General features: G+C 26.6%; 2 protein-coding genes across 27 annotated transcripts in view; both read right to left on the bottom strand.

The window, feature by feature from the left end:
• Positions 1–9,796, bottom strand: part of LOC109605143 (zinc finger protein OZF) — a 72,860-nt gene extending 63,064 nt beyond the window's left edge. For 5 of the 26 annotated variants that reach the window (XR_007547400.1, XM_049964016.1, XM_049964018.1 and 2 more), the window contains exons 1-4: positions 9,426–9,750; positions 5,798–6,076; positions 5,574–5,720; positions 3,521–3,648 (exon numbers count right to left, since the gene is read on the bottom strand). Coding sequence is in view for 25 of the 26 variants with exons in the window: in XM_049964016.1 (XP_049819973.1) it covers positions 3,521–3,648; positions 5,574–5,720; positions 5,798–6,076; positions 9,426–9,560 (689 nt within the window). In the remaining variant the exon portion in view is untranslated. Of the gene's footprint in view, positions 1–3,520; positions 3,649–5,573; positions 5,721–5,797; positions 6,077–9,425 lie in introns of all 26 variants that reach the window. The other 21 variants (XM_049964026.1, XM_049964035.1, XM_049964029.1 and 18 more) reach the window with 16 other exon arrangements.
• Positions 9,797–13,749: 3,953 nt separating this feature from the next.
• LOC109605142 (protein arginine N-methyltransferase 7) lies at positions 13,750–16,105 on the bottom strand. The gene is made up of 3 exons (XM_020021714.2): positions 14,343–16,105; positions 14,134–14,288; positions 13,750–14,040 (listed from the first exon to the last, which is right to left on the bottom strand). The coding sequence occupies exons 1-3, from the start codon at positions 16,032–16,034 to the stop codon at positions 13,809–13,811; spliced, it is 2,079 nt and encodes a 692-aa protein (XP_019877273.1). The 5' UTR covers positions 16,035–16,105; the 3' UTR covers positions 13,750–13,808.
• Positions 16,106–19,806: the final 3,701 nt, after the last annotated feature.

Below are 19,806 nucleotides of genomic sequence, written 5' to 3'. Positions count from 1 at the left end.
AAAGTATTTAAAAATTTTCCAAAAAGTATCAAAAATATTTCAAATCGGTGCTTTAGTCTTGTTCATACGTCATTTTATAAATGTATTAAAATGTTATAACTAAATCGAATGAAGGAACTAAAAACCAAATTCAGTGTCTTAAACTGTTTATCATCTGAATCTTCTGAGGTCACTGTCATGGTCTTTTATATTTTATTTATAACACGAAGTTAATACTGTTGCACCACGTTCTTTCAGAATGCCTGAAGATTTAGGATTCTGTAACTTGTTCAAGTACAAAGACTGGTCTGAAATAGTCCTTTAAGTTGGTTGTTGTTTCTTTAGGCGGAATAGCTTCTTATTTAGAACTTCTCAATATAATTCTATTTAAATACCAATCCTGAGACATAACACTTTGTGTACTTTTAACTGAGATCAGCAAAATTTCAACAATAGTCCATATAATTATCCTCTGATAAACATGAATGCAAACTTAAATGTACAAACAGTACATGATGTGTTTATTTGATGAGCACTATAATAATTTAATTAATTAAAATACTGTAAGCAAAGATATTCCTTTACATCCTTATAAATCATTTAGTCACCTCTTATTCATTGACTTTACTTTTGTATAATTTTTAAATCATCAAATGAAAGCAAAAAAGATTTTGAAAACATTTCTCAGTTGAAAGGTAAAACGACTAAACCCTTTTTGAAATTCATTAAAAAAACTTGGTTAAAATAGAGACAAAAGAAGCGGCGATCTTTGTGGGCCCCTAACTTTGCAAACTGTATATGGAATAACAGTTAATTTATAAAAAGAATATTTTATTATGTGGCGATCTTTGTGGGCCCCTATATTTTTTGTGATAATAGTACCTATTTAAAATTTTATTCCATGAAAGAACAACTTAACTTTCTATAGTACCAAAATTCATAGTGACTGCAGAAATAATTTTATTCTTCAAATAAAAAATATTAATTAAATGGCTGTCATTGTTCTTTCTAAAGAAATTTTTCATGCTGTGAATTACTTACCTTTTTATGATCTCACTGTAGAAATGATGTGCATAGCGCATATGCATATTTTGAAAATAGAATAGAAATTTTGAATTTTTTTACAGATATGATATTCCTAATTTTGGTAAATTGAAAATTAAATTTTAATACTACTGAAGAATCTCTTTTAATGTGTACTGAGTAAAAGATAGAAAAATTCTAAATGTATTGGAGAAATGTTTAGGAGTAGACAAAAACACATTTTATTGAACAATAATTTAATGTCATTTTTCCATTATTACATTAATGGAAACGAAAGTTTCGTTGATAAATAGTCGATCTTCGTCGGACGCCAACTGTGATGAATTTCTTTCAATTTCATAAAAGATGTGTATTAATTCAGGATTTCACGAAATTGATCATTTTATTGGTGATGAATGGTGGTTCATTAAAAATTTACAAATGTTTAACAGAAATAGTACGTTACAATTCATGAAGATATTTATTTACATTGAATGTTTAAAAAAAATGACTAAACATTATCGTTAAAAATCAATTTTAATCTTAATTTACAGCATGCAGCAAAATGGCAATTTATAACGAACTAACATTAATGATAGAATGAATTTACTACTCATCTACTTTTATTAATGGTTCGAGACAATTGGATAATTCTATGGAAAATAATCCAATTGTTTCAAAGCATTAACAACAAATAACGAATGTTTTAAATTTATATAATTACCCACCACACCAACTAAATATATATTTATTTATAAAAGGGCACCCTTGAAATAATATTTTAAACGGACAGTTTGTACACTACATTATATGTCAGATGCTATTTAATTTATATTAACAATTGCAAATATTTAAATATGAGTCAAATTCAATAATGAAGCAGTCCAAACATATTTTTATGACAATGTGTATTCGCAAAACAAATACTCTTTAAAAATATACATTGTTAACAAGCTATAAACCTGATAACTGCTTATATTGGATATTTGAAACATACTAAATATTGTAATTGTAAACAGTCTTAACGAGCATAAAAAACATACACGTGCTGTAAAAAACTGTAACATATTATAAACTTAAATTAAAATACATAAAATGTTACTTTAATTGAGTCTATAACTTTTCCTACATTAATCACCCACATATTATCTGTTCTGCAATGAAATAAGTAGTAATAAAAGTTAGGATAGATTTCACATTCATCTGGAAACAACATAAAAAATTCATTCTCTCAATCATTTCATTCAGTCATACCACATTCTTCCTTTGTTTAAACTATCCATCCTTTAACTTTCATTTAAAATTAGTCAACTTGCACATCCACAGCTTCACAACAACTTTTTAGGTTCACTTTAACTACTAAATATATATCACATAACAATCAGTGAACTCAACATGGGAAAAATAAAATATTGCAAATTATTTTATTTAAAACTAGTAATCTAGTTTTAAATTATTCTTTTAGTCATAGATAGTTTTATCAATGACTAATTTACTATATTAATTTAGAAACAGAATTATATTTCTCTTTTGGATAAAATATATATAAATACATGTTATGTCCCGGAAACATTTCTTAAATAATATTAAGAATTGTTATTTATATCCATAACATAACTGGCAAAGAAAGAAAAATATTGTTAGTGTAAATTGTACACAAACAAAAACCTTTCATGGGTGCCAATATTTATAAATATTTTATCTAAAAGAAAACAATCAATTTTTAAACAAATTGATTAAATATAATTCTTTTTATACCCGTAATCACTTATTTATTATTGCTAGTGTCAATTATAACACAATGTAGATAAGTAAATGTAATATTAAAAGAAATATTACATCAATTGGACGAGTTTTGCAATGAACCTTCGTGTACAAATGTACAAGAAGAAAATGTACCTTTACAAATAGTTTTGTAAAAGTTTTAATCAACAGAACAACATACACATAAATAAACAAAAAATTAAAATGACAATTCCCAATCGGAAAAATCTTATTAAATAATTGATTATGTAAAATTATGGCGAACGAAAAACGTTTTACATAATCATACATGTAAGAAAAATTAACGTAATTCCGATAAAAAGAATTTTCATTTTTAAAATAGTCACAGTGAGATAATACATATGTGCAACCGAATGTTTATGAAAGTTTCGACATCAGAAAGTGATGAAATTTTGATTATTAATAAATTATTTTATTAAACAGAATATTTGAATTAATACTGGGTTTGTTTCTAAAATATTCGACTTACCTTGTCGAAAGAAAAAAAGATAAATTACCCCACAAATTATATGTTTCAAAACTGTTCCCAAAGACGGAACCCATTTCATTCCAGATTTGAGCACAATTGTGAACATAAATAAATAATATGAACCAAAAACAGTTAACAACAAAACCAAATACAAATAAAATCCCCAGAAAATAAAATGAAACAAAACCAGTGTGTAGACCGCATACATTCGGTTGCTAGCAAGACATAGAGCCAATTTGATGTAAAAATAAAGCAATTACTCACGGTGCATCTCCTCCGTCCTTGCCAACACCAGATGGGCCGGGTTGGTCGTCGGCACTGGTTGATGGCGCGTCCACGTAGGAAGGATCGTCCACTTCGGCGTCATCTTCATCCTCACTTTCGTCTTCAATCTGTAACAATAAATGAACAAGTTGAAAAACATGAATTCAATAATTAATAGTATCAAAATTGTTAAATTACACTGATGGAGTTACAGAAAGTAAAATTTAGAGCCCCATAGAAAATAATTTGAATGGTATTTAAAAGACTATTGTACTGTGTTTATTAATTATTATAGTCAGTTCTCAAAAAGAAAATATTATCTAGCTTATTTAAATTTAAGGTAATCATTTGAGTTTAAACAACTTTTATTTATTTATTTAATACTTGGTCTTTTTAAATTATTGTATATTATTTCTTTTTATGCAAATTTACTAAGTGAGTAAAGTCTTTTGTAAAAATAAATTTTAAAAAATTGATTCTTAGTTGTTTAAAACATTATTTTGGCAGACTAATATTTAAATTTATTTATTATATTTTTTTAAAATTGATTGACAGAATATTAAATTTGGGGACCACAATATCTTTCTGTATTTACTTATTTTCCTTTTTTAATGTTAAACAATTTTACAAACTGGCTTACAGGAAAATTCAATATTAAAAAAATTATTTTCAATCAAAGATTCGATAAATATTCAAGTTTTTTAAGCTATTCAAAGCAGTATGTTGGATAATTGGTGTTTTTGAATTTTAAATTTAAAAACAATTTTACAAACTGACTTTCTTTTCCAACAGATCATTGTGTTTAAAACAACATTTTGTTTGTAAATTAAAATAAAATTAAAAACTGCTTTAAATTTTATTATAGCAAACAATATTCAATTAAGATTATTACAGTTTAAAATGTGCATCAGATGATGCTTTGAAAAATCTTTAGTTAAATACATTGTATTAAATATTTTTGATTTGTTCAATAAATTTGTAAAATATCAAAATATTACAAACATTTTTATAAACTTTAATATTATTAGAATTTAAAATATGTATCAGAAAATGTTTTGAAGAATATTTAGTTAAATATATTGTAGTAAATATTTTTGATTTGTTCAATCAATTTGTAAAATATTATAATATTACAAACATTTTTATGGTTTTGAATGATTTTCTTAGTCAAATTAATTTTAATATTATTACAGTTTGAAATGTGTATCAGAAAATGTTTTGAAGAATATTTAGTTAAATATATTGTATTAAATATGTTTGATTTGATCAATCAATTTTAAATTATCAAAATATTACAAACATTTTTATGGTTTTTGAATGATTTTCTTAGTCAATTAACTTCGAATCTACGATTTTTAAAAATGTATATATTTTACTGGTACTGCATTTTTGCCCAATATCATTTTTAGTCAAAATTAATCACAGTTTACCTTACATATTTCTTTATCAGTAAATTCTTAAGTTTAAAACAACATTTTGTTGGTAAAGTAAGATAAATTTAAAAACTACCTGAAATTGTATTATAACAAACAATATTCAGTTAATATTATTATGTTATTTAGTCAAATATGATGTACTTAATATTTTTGCCCTATTCAGTAAATTTGTAAAATATTAAAATATTACATTTAGATTTTTGAATATTCATACTCAAATTAATTTTGTATTTATGATTTTTATAAATATATTCATTTTTAACTGACAGTGCTTCATTTTTGACCAATGTCCATCAAATTTATCGTTTAGTCAATATTAATTTATGACTAAAACAACATTTTGTAGTGGAGTAAATTTTAAAATTTCCTGATATTTTATTATGGCAGACATTCCAGTTAATATTACATTTTAAAATATGTATATGAGAAATTGTTTTAAAATATATTTAGTTTATTATATTTATTTAATATTTTCAGTTTTATTCAATTAGTTTTCAAACATTTTTAAAAGTTTTTGAATGAATTTCTTACTCAAATTAACTTTTTAAGTGTCACTGCATCATTTTTGACCAATGCTCATCAAATACAACATTTAACCAATATTAACCGCAATTTACCTTTGTCAGTTCAGTGTCGAGATCATCTTCATCATCAGATTCAGCTGCAACATTCAAGGAAGCTCTTACGGCAGCAGCCCGTCGAGCCCTTTTAGGTGGTGGTTCATCAGATGTTATTGTGGCTGATGGACCGGCTGATGAGGAAGCCTAAAACAATAATCATCCAATAAAAATTTGGTACTTAAAATACACCACATAAATTGTTGTTAAATTATAAGACTTACCTCCTCCCATTTCTCCGAGAAGGTAATCTCCTCCATGAATATCTCGTCGGCGGCTTCCTCCTTGACAACCGTCTCAGACGGTTTACTCGAAACTTGCTGCGCCACCACCGACATCGTCTGGTCGGCGGTCTCTGTGTTCGCCTTCAGGCCGGCCTGATCCAGCCAACTGACCAGTTGCTTCTCCGCGTTGGCGGTCGTGTTCCAGAACTCGTAGAGCATGTCCAGCTTGCATGAGCAGCCATCGCATATTTTTTTCGGCAGTTTATCATCTGGTGTGACCTGTAAAGAATTACAAATTAATAACGAGAATCGACTTGGTTCTTAAATGTTTAAAGGAATTAATTATTTGATGTGTGTCACTGGAAAAATATCAGAAGCATTAACTAACAACTACGACATCGAGGCGCAATATCAATTAAAAAATTGTAATGTAATATACTCATTATATTATTACTGTTGAATTATTCAACTACTTGACTACTATAAAGCGTCACCCTATTTTTCAACTTATCACAGACGATAAACAATTGTTTATCATGTTGTATGTTGCGAAGTCCTCGTTACTTACGTTATATATACTGGTAAATTGGAATTTTAATATTGAAGGAAAACAATTCACATTATCAGATACAAGCTATATAAATAAATTAAAGAAAATCATGAGATATTAGTATACTAATAAATTAACTTTTGTCTTATAAAAATATATTAACTTAATTATTGTAAATGTTAAATAACCTGATACTAATATTTATAGATCTGTTTCCTCAAAAATTTAAAAACTACTGAAGAACAATAATACTCTTTATTATATTATTAAAACAATATAATTTTAACACGTTAATAAATTAACTTTCCTGTTACTCTTATAAACTTTGAGTCTACATATAATATTAATTATTGTGAAACTTGGAATGTTCTTCAAATATTATGGTACTACCAAAAAATAAGCATATTCATGTCAATGAATTGTATTTGTAGATTATTAAAATAATATAATTTTAACAAGTTAATAAATTAACTTTTCTGTTACTCTTATAAATTTTTAAGTTACATGAGTTATTAATTATTGTGAAACTTGTAATGTTCTTCAAATATTTTGGTACTACCAAAAAATAAGCATATTCATGTCAAAATAATATAATTTTAACAAGTCAATAAATTAATTTTTCTGTTACTCTTATAAATTTTTAGTTTACTTTGATTTATTAATTATTGTGAAACTTGAAGTGTTCTTCAAATATTTGGCCAAAAGACAAGCACATTGATGTCAATAAGTTTTATTTGTAGATTATTAAAATAATATAATTTTAACATCTTAATAAATTAACTTTCTTGTCACTCTTATAAATTTTAAACTTACATGAATTGTTAATTATTGAAAAATTTGGAAGTGTTCTTTAAATATTTGGGAACTACCAAAGGACAAGCACATTCATGTCAATAAATTGTATTTGTAGATTATTAAAATAATATAATTTTAACACGTTAATAAATTAACTTTCTTGTTACTCTTATAAATTTTGAGCTTACATAAACTATTAATTATTGAAAAACTTGAAGTGTTTTTCAAATATTTGAGGACTTCCAAAAGACAAACATATTCATGTCAATGAATTGTATTTATAATTTATTAAAATAATGTAATTTTAACACGTTAAATGAACTTTCCTGTTACTCTTATAAATGACAGTTAACATTAAATAATGAAAACATGAAATAGCCTTGAAGTAAGAAGTAAATATCCATGTAATTGGTAAATTATAGTTGGCAAATGGTTCTTTACATCTCTCATGATGTCTCTATATACGAAACGATAGATTTTACTAATAATTTTTTATACTAGTCCTATACCATGCCAAAGAATGGAACCCCAAACCAAAACTTTTCCTCCACCATGTTTCAAAGGTTTTATAATGAATCAGGGATTCAAACTTTTATTAGAAAAGTACCACCCAAAATTCTGGATAATACATTTTTGTGGAAACTTTTAGCTTGGTATGAATATTCTTTTGTTAATACAAATGGTTTCTTTACTGAAATATATCCTTGCAAGTTTTGTTCATTCAGTCAATATCTAACTGTTCTACTAGACATACACATTTTATAACCCAATTAATTTATTTTTTTATTTATATAGAGGACAAGAAAGGATGACTTTTATTGATTTTTCCAATTTGCCTGTCAATAAAAGAAGTTTTTTGTTAAGACATTTTCTTATTGTATTTTCAATTGAATGTGTTGTTTTATATTTGTTAATAAACATTGTAAATCATTTTTCTGAAGCATCATAGTTTTCAGCAATATCAGGAATATTTAGATTTTGGTAATACACATTGTCATTATTATTTTCCTCTTCTTCGGACAGCAATGTTTCTTTCTTCTCACTGAAAGTGTACTTATTTAATAAAATAACAAATCCCACCAAGAATAAATTAAGAGTATTGTTAAATACATACACAAAACATAAATTCAATTGAATGAGCTATTTCTTTGGCCAACCAAATTAGACTAATATATGCGTTTAAAGTAACATCTGAGATGTTTATAAGATAGGTAACAATAAACTAAAAAAACTATATTGGAATATAATTTTTAAACTGACTGGACAAAATTTGAATTAAATCCTTTTATGAAATTTTGTTCTATTTTTGGCCACCACTGTAAATCCTTTACTTCAATAATTTGGGGGGAACTGTCAAAGGACAAAAACTCGTATTAATAAAAAGGTTTGTTTATACATTACTAAAATAATGTAATTATAGAACGTTATTAAAAATAAATTTTCTGTTACTTCTACCAATATTTAATATACATTAATTAATGATAACTTGAATAAAATAAGAATAACATGACTTTTTAAAAGGCCTTTTTTAATGTATTTAAATAAATTTTTGTATTTAGGTACTTCACTTGAACATTTACATGAAAAAATCCACCTTGTCCCACGATTTAAAAAGTTTAAATTAATAAAATAAGGAAGTAACTAGAATTGTTGCTATTTGTTATATATTTATTGGACAACAACACCTAAAAAAGTGCATACAAATGTATCAACATGGCGGAGCAATACGCTTTTCAAACGAGAGGCAGACCCTCGATATACAGCGCCGGTTGAAAATATCGAACAAGTGACAAAACATGGAGGTCTTTTAAATTGCGCAGTGCACCGTTCGACGAGGTGTTTCACGTGCCGGCAAACCGAACACGGACCGTGGTTCAGGTACGAACAAAAACCACGAATTCGAGGCGCAGGAAAAAAAATACGGACCGTTAAAAGTAAAGTTAGCCATTCGATAAACACGAAGGTCAACCTTCCCCACGCACCCCGCAATGACGACACCCTGTATATTGATTTTTGTATTTCATCAGAAGGCTTAATTGATTTAATACCGACACATGCGAACGTGATTTGGTCATAGGACGAGATGAGGCTGTCATTTAATAGATAAGACTGCTTTGATTTAATTATTCGGAAAAATTGTTAAATTTTGTTGTTGTCTAAAAATAAACCACCGACTGTTAAAACCAATTGGATCAGTGTGTATGTAAACAAAAAGCGGATGTCAAAAATATACTGTCGAATATCAATCGAATGTGAGAAACATGGCGGGTGACGCCAACGTACCTTAACCGGTAGACAGGAGCTGATCTTGAGGAATATTTGTCGAATATCTCCCTGTTCCTCGAAGATGGGTATGTTCACTTGGTCCTTAACTAAACATAGTCTGCATAATTGCAATATATCACCACCGTTATCCATTATAATCCACTAATTGTATACAAGTCATCGGGAGACTAGTAATGGAACGGCACAACGGCACAGACGCTGACGAAATGGACAGGGCGGAAATGGAACTTGCGTAAACCAATGCGAAGCAGCGCAGTTGGCGCTCTTTGGAACGGCGCGGCTTTCAAACATCACTTGATTATACACGTAATAATGTTATATAATTTCACTAAAGATACAATTTTTATGTATATAAATGTATACAATGAAAAATAGATATAACTCCTTTAATTTAAAATTAAATTAATTAATTTAAAATATAAATATAAATAAATTATTTTATTTAGTTGATCTACAATTAAATAGCTATTTATCAATTATAATTTAGAATTATTGTAACGTGTGATTGATTCATTCCATTCAGGCCATGTTCTAATAGGAATTCTTTTTATGGTTAATAATTAGTTGACTAGTATATATTATATAATAAATATAATATGCTAATATATATAGTATAAATTATTTTATTATCAGAACAATTCTTTTTAATTTAAATTATATTTGTAATTATTAATATTACCTACTTTTGACCCCTGATTTTTTTTTTCAAATATTAATAAATACCTAATTAAACTCACTAATAAACAATTATATTGCTGTATTATTGTTATAAAACATACTGTATAACGTACACTTTTATCAAGACAATTTCTAAAGTTACTCTACATGTGTACGATAGTGTATATATAATATAAAATAATATAATTTACGTAGTGTGGAAATAATCAAGATCCATTACTGTCCTCATTTTCTTTTTTTCTTATTATATAAATTTTATTAACTTCAGTAAGCACAGATTTTGTCGTTTCTAATCAGTTTGTTTTTTATCTATAATTTAATTATTTGATGATACCTATCTGCAGATACAGAACCATATTCTTCAAATATTTTGGTACTACCAAAAAATAAGCATATTCATGTCAATGAATTGTATTTGTAGATTATTAAAATAATATAATTTTAAAAAGTTAATAAATTAATTTTCCTGTTACTCTTATGAATTTTTAGCTTACATTGATTTATTATTTATTGTGAAACTTGAAGTGTTCTTCAAATATTTGGGGACAACCAAAAAACAAACATATTCATATCAATGAATTGAATTTGTAGATTATTAAAATAAAATAATTTTAACAAGTTAATAAATTAACTTTTCTGTTACTCTTATGAATTTTTAGCATACATGAGTTATTAATTATTGCGAAACTTGAAGTGTTCTTCAAATATTTGGGGACAACCAAAAAACAAGCATATTCATGTCAATGAATTGTATTTGTAGATTATTAAAATAAAATTATTTTAATAAGTTAATAAGTTAACTTTTCTGTTACTTTTATGCATTTTTAGCTTACATTGATTTATTAATTATTGTGAAACTTGAAGTGTTCTTCAAATATTTGGTGATAACCAAAGAACAAGCATATTCATGTCACTAACAAACAATTATATTACTGTATTATTGTTATAAAACATACTGTATAACGTACACTTTTATCAAGAAAATTTCTAAAGTTGCTCTACATATGTACGATAGTGTATATATAATATAAAATTATATAATTTACATAGTGTGGAAATAATCAAGATCCATTACTGACACCATTTTCTTTTTTACTTATTATATAAATTTTAATAAGGTCAGTAAGCACAGATTTTGTCGTTTCTAATAAGTTTGTTTTTTATCTATAATTTTAATTATTTGATGATACCTATCTGCAGTTACAGAACTATATTAGTTATTGTGAAACTTGAAATGTTCTTCAAATATTTTGGGTACCACCAAAAAACAAGCATATTCATGTCAATGAATTGTATTTGTAGATTATTACAAAAATATATAATTTTAACAAGTTAATAAATTAATTTTCCTGTTACTCTTATGAATTTTTTGTTTACATTGATTTATTAATTATTATAAAACTTGAAGTGTTCTTCAAATATTTGGAGATAACCAAAGAACAAGCATATTCATGTCACTAATAAACAATTATATTGCTGTATTATTGTTATAAAACATACTGTATAACGTACACTTTTATCAAGAAAATTGCTCTACATAGAGTGTATATATAATATAAAATAATATAATTTACGTAGTGTGGTAATAATCAAGATCCATTACTATACCTATTTTCTTTTTTACTTATTATATAAATTAGTAAGCACAGATTTTGTCATTTCTATCAGTTTGTTTTTTATCTATAATTTAATTATTAATGATACCTATCTGCAGATACAGAACCATATCCTCACAGTCCCCTATTAATAAATATTTCTAATTTCTAATAGTATCAGAGAAAAGTGGCCAAAACAAAATAAAAATGATAGAAAAAGCGCCTTTTGTTCTAATAATAATAAAATCTCTGAAAATAAATCTAATTAACTTAAAAAATATAATTATTATAGAGTATGGAAACAACTCCAGTTTCTAATAAGAAAGTATGTATTTTAATTTACAATAACAGTAAACCAACAAAATTTCTTTTGAAACACGAAAACAAAATAAAAATTGTAATAGGGACTGTTAAAACCAATTGGATCAGATTAATTATCTTTAAATAAAATATAATTATTGTAATGTGTGGAAACAACTCCAATTACCAATAACAAATATGTATATTTTATTTTACTTTACAATCAGTATACTTATCCCCTTAAATTAGAATTATTTATTATAAAAACTAATTTCTAGCCACTTAGAGTAAGGTTGAACATATATAACAACAAATAATGAATTTTTAAGTAAAGAAAAATATATCTATTAAAATCGGTTAAATAAATAAAAGACAATACCAACCATTAAACTTTATTATCTTTATAAATCAAGACACAAATGTAATAAAAACTTATTTTATTTAATTTATGAATATTCAGCGCCGATCTTTGCCCACATATGTATTATAAATTTCTAAAAATGATCTTCCTAAATATAAGCCCCTGAACTAGTTAAAAACTTGAGAACAAATTAATTAGGAAATATTCTATTGTGACCACTCCAACATCCAATTGAGTACGAGTTTCCTTTCAGTGAAAATTCAAATGCTTAAGTGGCGTGTACAAAAATATTAATGATATATTGTTAATTTAAGGTTGAAACTTCCTTTCAAAATATAAAATTGTATATATATATATATATATATATATATATATATATATATATATATATATATATATATTGTCCTTTCTTATTATTGGAACATGCAAAATCCCTAAATTGCTTAAAATAAGCGACAAAAATTGTAATTACTCCATTACTAAACAAATTTTCTTTTATTTCCTTACTATATAATATTTATTATAATTAAAATTTTAGTCGGCACAGATTTTATCGTTTGTAGTCAGTTTGTTTTTCTTATCTAGAAAGTCATTATTTGAAGAGAACCTACCTGGAGGTAGAGAACCATATCATCACACTCTCTTTGAATGAATAGTGGGGAGTGTCAAAGAAAATTGATAAAAAATATTGTTAATGTTTTTGTTCTTTAAAATAGAATATAGATTAATATTTGGACAAAGGTAGAAGGCTAAATGGTATCGAAAAATTGTATGACCACTATAATCGTTGTATCGCCCTCGAAGGCAACTATATTGAATAATAAAATCAAATTCTATAAAAAAATAAAGATTTTTTCTATATAGCCTACGAACTTTTCAGCCTAACTGTTATGTTTTTTATTCTACATAAATGTGTCTTATCAGACACGAGCCTGCATTGATATTTTATTTTAACAAAAAATTGACTTCTATTAATATTGTTAATAATGAAAATATCTCTCTGTTTAGACCTAATCAATTGTGCTCCATTTATAAAAATACGTTTCTTAAATTGAATTCTCAGTAGCTCCCTTGTCTACTGTTGGTTTGTATAATCTTAAACTTTAATTTTACTCATAAAAATTATGTTTTTTATTATAATACACTTACATACATGAAAACTAAATTTATTTTTTCGTTTTATTTATGAATATAATCTCCTTCATCGATAATAATTATTTATTACAAAAAAATTAATCTTACTATGACATTATCTTAACTAGAAATATATTAATGTGAGCATTCTAGTCACAGAATATTATATTATATTGGTTTGAAGATAAATTTTCAAATTTACTTCAAGTTATTGGTTTATTTAGGATGTGAGAGGGTAATAAGTCTAATAAAATATATGTATTGTCAATTTTATTACAAAATTATGAAGTCAATTCATAACATTGAATAAAATCAATTATGCTTAAAACTAATATTTCCTTCTTTATAGTCAAATTTAAAATTATAATTGATTCTGTCCCTTGATATGTTAGAAAATAGACACACTCCTTGTCTAGTATGTATGTCCCATTCAATTTTTTCTCCTGGGATAATTGGTTGTGTAGGTCCGGTTGTTATAATTGTATCTGAGGATTTTTCATGTAACCATTCCACCCACAATGCGATTCCATTACATACAGAATTCCTGAAATATATTTAAATTAAGTAAATATAATACTGTATACTCTTAGATCAATAATAAAACATTTATTATTTATTAATTAGTTAATTTACTCACTTAAGGAGTTTGAACTCTCCTTTAATTTCTGTTGGATTTTCAGGAATATCCAAAAGATCCAATCTTGCAATGTCCAGATCATTGCTTAATGCAATGCAAGGATACTCCCACAAGGGTTGAGCTTCAACATTATCATCACTAATTGTACTAGATGCCTGAAGCAAATACAAAAATTAAAACTTTAAAATAATATTTATTGTACATTTTACCTCAATTAAATCATCAAAGTCTTTCATCAGAAAATCTTCGCATTTCCCTAAGGGACACCTAATTTTATGGAGATCTTCAAATTGAACAGCTACTGCTTTAATTACAGCTTCTTGAGGGAATATTTTAACATTATCTGGTAAATATTTTTTAAGAGATTTTAAAATATATGTGAACAATAAGTTATCCCAAGGTAAAATACTGCTTACAAAGTATGGCTCAGAGAATACCACATCCACATTACCAAAATCAACTTCTTCAACTTTATCTAATGTGACAACTTCAACATTTGTAAGATTGTTATATTTAATATATTCTTCAACAATCTTGCTTGACAAATAATTATTCTCAATAAAATAAATTTTCTTCGCTCCTAGTTTGGCTGCAACTAAACCGAACACAAAGCCATCACTTAAAATAATTACTTCACTGTCTTTTTTTACGTATTTTTTTAGTAACGATAAATATCTTTTGTTCCTTTTGAAATCATTGATCTGTCCAATTCTTGTCCTTGAAAAAGCAACATGTAAACCACATTCACAAATAGGATTTAGGTAATGCATTTCAGTTATTCGCAGATCTTTACTAAGATTAAACCAGAGTGAGTATTCATCATGGCAACTAATTAGGTTTATTTCTTCTCCTTTGTTTACTGTTATTTCTTTGGGAAAATAGTATACAGCTTGCATCCAGTGGTCCCTCCAAGGTATTTTGGCAGTTGGATTTGATTTTGTCAGTGGATGTGCCCATTTGGGTGCACAGGACAATATTATTTTATTCTCCGTGTCCATTTCCAAGTCCCACCATATAAACACGGCCTGAGCTGTTCCAGAGTTTTCGGCTTTTACGTTATTTATTGTGGATCTTTCATAAACAAAAGGTGTTTTGCCAGACCAATCGAAGCGGAGCACAGGAATTGGGGACACAATTGTGTTAATTAAGTTACTAGGTATCTGGCTTAGTTGTAAATCGTGTACTGCTGTTGAGCCAGGACATGAGGTAACTTTCTCTGGGACTGAGAGCAAAAGCTTTCCATCATCATTGTAAATATTTTTACATTTATTCCAGTTTTGAATTAGGGGACATTCAACAATTTGGGCATAAATTGTTGCCGATTGTGGAACCACTATACAATCCTCCTCCAGTAAACATTTATGAGCATGATTGTAAGTTGATAATGCACCTTCACCAATTAATTCAGTATCAAATACTTCAGTGACTAATATATTGCACCTTTCAGGTAAATCACAGTCAGGGCCTACTGTTAAGTTTGTAGACCTCTTTGGAATAATTTTTATTTTGTCTTTAAAACCGTTTAATTCAACTATTTTCTTTGCACATTCACTCATCGGCTTAAATGCCTCACAGGCAGTGATCGAATCAGCACCATTTCTTGCTGCCATCATGGACAGAAGGCCTGTTCCAGTGCCAATATCCAAAACGTTCGCCTTTTTACCTCTGGAATGCATTTTTTCTATTGCGGCCTTTAAAGCTTTTTCGTAAAGTTGATTCCTTTCGGTGTCGTGTAACATGTCCGCAAATGCGGACCTCGCAACTTCTTGATAATAGTCATAATCTTCGTTTTGCACAATCCAGTCGTTGACACCTGTTATTGGGTTTAGTTTTTGTATAAAAACACTCATCTTGCGTACTTCTTGCACTAAGCGCGTGTTGAACAATGTTTTCCGCAACATATAGGTTATATTTACGTTCTTTAGGCCAATTTTTTCCTAATTTATTTTTACATGTGTCTTGTTATTATAATATTTATAATTATAAAATATTAAGGATATTTCATAGTTTCATAGTCTGTTAAAAATTTACATAAAATGTTTTATATAATTTAATATTTAATAAAATAAGTTATAAATATAGGCAACCCAGTACACTCACATCGTGTTTTGTGGGTGAAGAAATAGATAAATTGTTAATGGTATATACAGTGTAGCCTATTTAAAAATGACACATCCACATAATTGTATTTTTAGACTGATTTTTACATTTTTTTTTCAAAGCATGTAAATATGTACTTATATAAAAAATGTCACGTTTTTGAGCCAAAACTTGAACCTATAGGCTATTTTTAGGCATAAAAGTTGAAGAAATCATAATAGCAATTTTTTTATCAAAGATCTAATTAAACTACTGCATTAAGCACCCTCTGAAATGAATTTATTTTTTTAATCAAGTTGCCTATGGAATAAACGATCAGAAATTCAATCATATTTTATTGAAGTATGATATTGTTAACATTATGATGAACATTATTTTTAATAGCGTGTGATTGTATGTCAAAAAAACAATAATGACCTAATAAAACTAATAATCTTTACTAATCACACTCAATCAAGTATTCATAGACATCCAGCACGCTATAGTTCCCTTGAAACAAGAGGATACAATTACGTTGACATGTTATAATCAGTCTGAAAGTATGACTATAGGTGAGAATTGTTTGATTTGTCTTTTAAGACAAAATTTAATAACTGGCATTGCTTCTGGTTTTGTAAATTGCTACTGTCCCCACAGTTCTAACAGTAATATAGCTTATTTCGAAACTACATGGTTCGTACACCTTCGAGGAATGTTTGTTTCTATTCTGATTTATATCTTAGTTATACTGGAGGTTGGAAACTTACATGGCACTTTAACAAGCAGACATCTAGCAACATACCTAACGTATATAATTTACATATGTTCTTACGTAATGGTCAACATAAGAAGTCATCTTACAAAAAACTTACAAATTCTCAACTTTAATAGTCTACAAAGATTAATAGATCATCATGATATATATGGTATACAAGTTTTTATAAAAAAATCCTATTGTAAACTGGTAAACTTGATGGTATTAGGAAGTTTTGTAATTTATTTTACGGTAAATATTTTCTTGTTGCAGTTTCAAAATATAGCAGGTATACAAGTTCTCACTATAATAATATCATACTTAATGAAGTTCGGTTATTTTACACAATATATGATAGTATTAGATACATTTAGAGTATTATTTTTGTCTTGCTTTAATCAAATCCGTAGAAATCTGGAAGAACATCGCTATAAAATTCAACTACTTGATTATAATCGACGTACTGAGCTACACCAATATACATTGTCACTTGAAGAAAAATGCAAACTTCAAATTCGGTTATATCTGGCATTATATACTCATTTTAGAGTGAATTCAAAAGTTAATGGATTACTTATGACGTTGTTACCAGCCTGCTGTACAAGTATTATGTTTCAAACAATATTTGTACTTACTTTGGATGTACTGGAAGGTAAAAGTGTTTTGAGTGATCAAGCACAGTTAATGCTGTTTTTGATGATTACCGTTGATCTTATTGTATATTGTGTTATGGGAAGAAATTTAACCGTAGTGGTGAGTACTAATTATTCGAATTTAGACGTATAATTTATATTTTAAAATATAAAGACACTCTTTTAAACATCATAATATGTGGTTATTATTTAATTATTTAATTTCAGTGCATAGTTTTTATTTAGTTCTATCTTGTACCCAAGTAAAACTTTGCTGTGAAGAAAACCTTAAAAAAGGATTAAAAATTGTATATTACCATTTTAAAATATTTAAATATTCAATTTTGAATTTTCAATTAAAATATATAATAGATTTATTAATAATATTAAAAATTTAAATTCTAAATTTGTACGTACAGTAGTGGTCATTATTATAGCAACTTTTTAAAGTTTCAAAATATTTTATACATAACTCTTTTAATGTTAATGTTAATGTTAATGTGAATAATATTAATTTAATATTGTTGTTTTATACAGTATTATAAAAACTACATTCTTATTCTATAAAATATTGCACATATACTTTTTTAATTGAATTCGACATAAATAAAGTCACATTAATTTTTAAATAGTTAAATAATAAATATTTGTTATAATTTTGTCAATTAAGAAATAAAAAAGTACGAAACTTTTTAATTTAATTTTTTAAAGACGCAATAATAAAAAAAACAATAAAAATTATAGTTACCGGCACCCAATTTAAGTACTACAGCTTATATTTTTAATGTTTTAATAAGCTGCTATCTATAATTATGGCTACTACTGTACATATTTTAAATTATAGTAGAACCACACCTAAAATTTTAAACTGAAATACAAATTTTATTAATTATTGATTCAAATTTTAAAATTTTATTTTGAATGAATAAAAATAAATTAGAATAAGATATTCCTTAATTACTTCATGAGATATGTCAAATATTGTCATTTTTTCATCAATCAAACTTTCCATGTAATTACAATATAATTTTTTACTTCATTCTTCTAAAGATGAAGAAAAAATATTTAAATTTTAATAAATCGAATAAGTTACTGTAATTATTCATATTAAAAAAGGTAAAATGAAAGAAAAATACTCGTCTACTGTTTCTGCTGCCTAATAATTTATAGTTGTAAGCGACGAAGTAGACAAATTACAACTTAGCTCCTAACTAATACTAAAATTAACATATTGCATCATATTTATGATTAATTTTTCCGTGTATACCGACCGAAAAGTATTTGAAACGTCTAAACTTTGAGAGAGACAACATTCATGAGTAAGACAATAAATGTCCCTCCACTTTGCCCAATAGAGGGAGACTTTACTGTCTCTGTCGTGCATGACGTCTCTCTCAAGATTCAGATGGATCAAACGCATTTCGATATGTATATAGCTATAAATGTATGTAAGTATTAAAATCATGGCAATTTTTTTAAGTAATAACCATCGTATATTAAATATAAATAAAACATTTCTACTACTTTAATGGCCTTTAGCTTAGATTAATATTGAAGTCATAAAAACTGATTACATTATCATAAAATAAATTAATATAATAATAATGACGATAATATTATTTATATATGATATATATTTTCTATTTACCATTAAACCAATTTACTTAAGTCTCAGTTAATCAGACTAATAATTTTGAAGTCATCATACGTCTCATTACAAGAGAAGTAACGAATAAAACATAGTTACAAATAAACCAGAAAGTTACCATGAAATTTGGTGAAAATTGTTTTATTTGTGCGATGCGCCAAGTATTCATAATCGGATTTTCTTCAGTTTTTCTGGCTGATTTTGATTGTCCTCACATAAGTAATCTTCAGTATACGTATATGAAAGAAACAAAGTGGACTCACTTTAGATGTGCTTGTGTTAATATTTTTTTCTATATTATGCTCATCATTGATTTAATAAACATTACAGATGTATCCAACGTTAAACACATCATAACCTTAGCTTCAAAGCTTTGGATGAACATTTTCTTGGTGGTGTTGGATGTATATAATCATTATATTACGACCATTCATATTAACTGCTATAACAGTCTAGTGGAACTTATTAGTAATTTGGAGTTTTATGGTATTAAAATACTGTTTTCAAGAGTATTTACTATTAGAGCAAACGTTGCACTATCATTATTCGGCGGAGTATAT

The sequence above is a fragment of the Aethina tumida genome, chromosome 2 (assembly GCF_024364675.1).
Source record: "Aethina tumida isolate Nest 87 chromosome 2, icAetTumi1.1, whole genome shotgun sequence".
Lineage (NCBI taxonomy): Eukaryota > Metazoa > Arthropoda > Insecta > Coleoptera > Nitidulidae > Aethina > Aethina tumida.
This window is presented reverse-complemented; position numbering and strand designations above follow the sequence as displayed.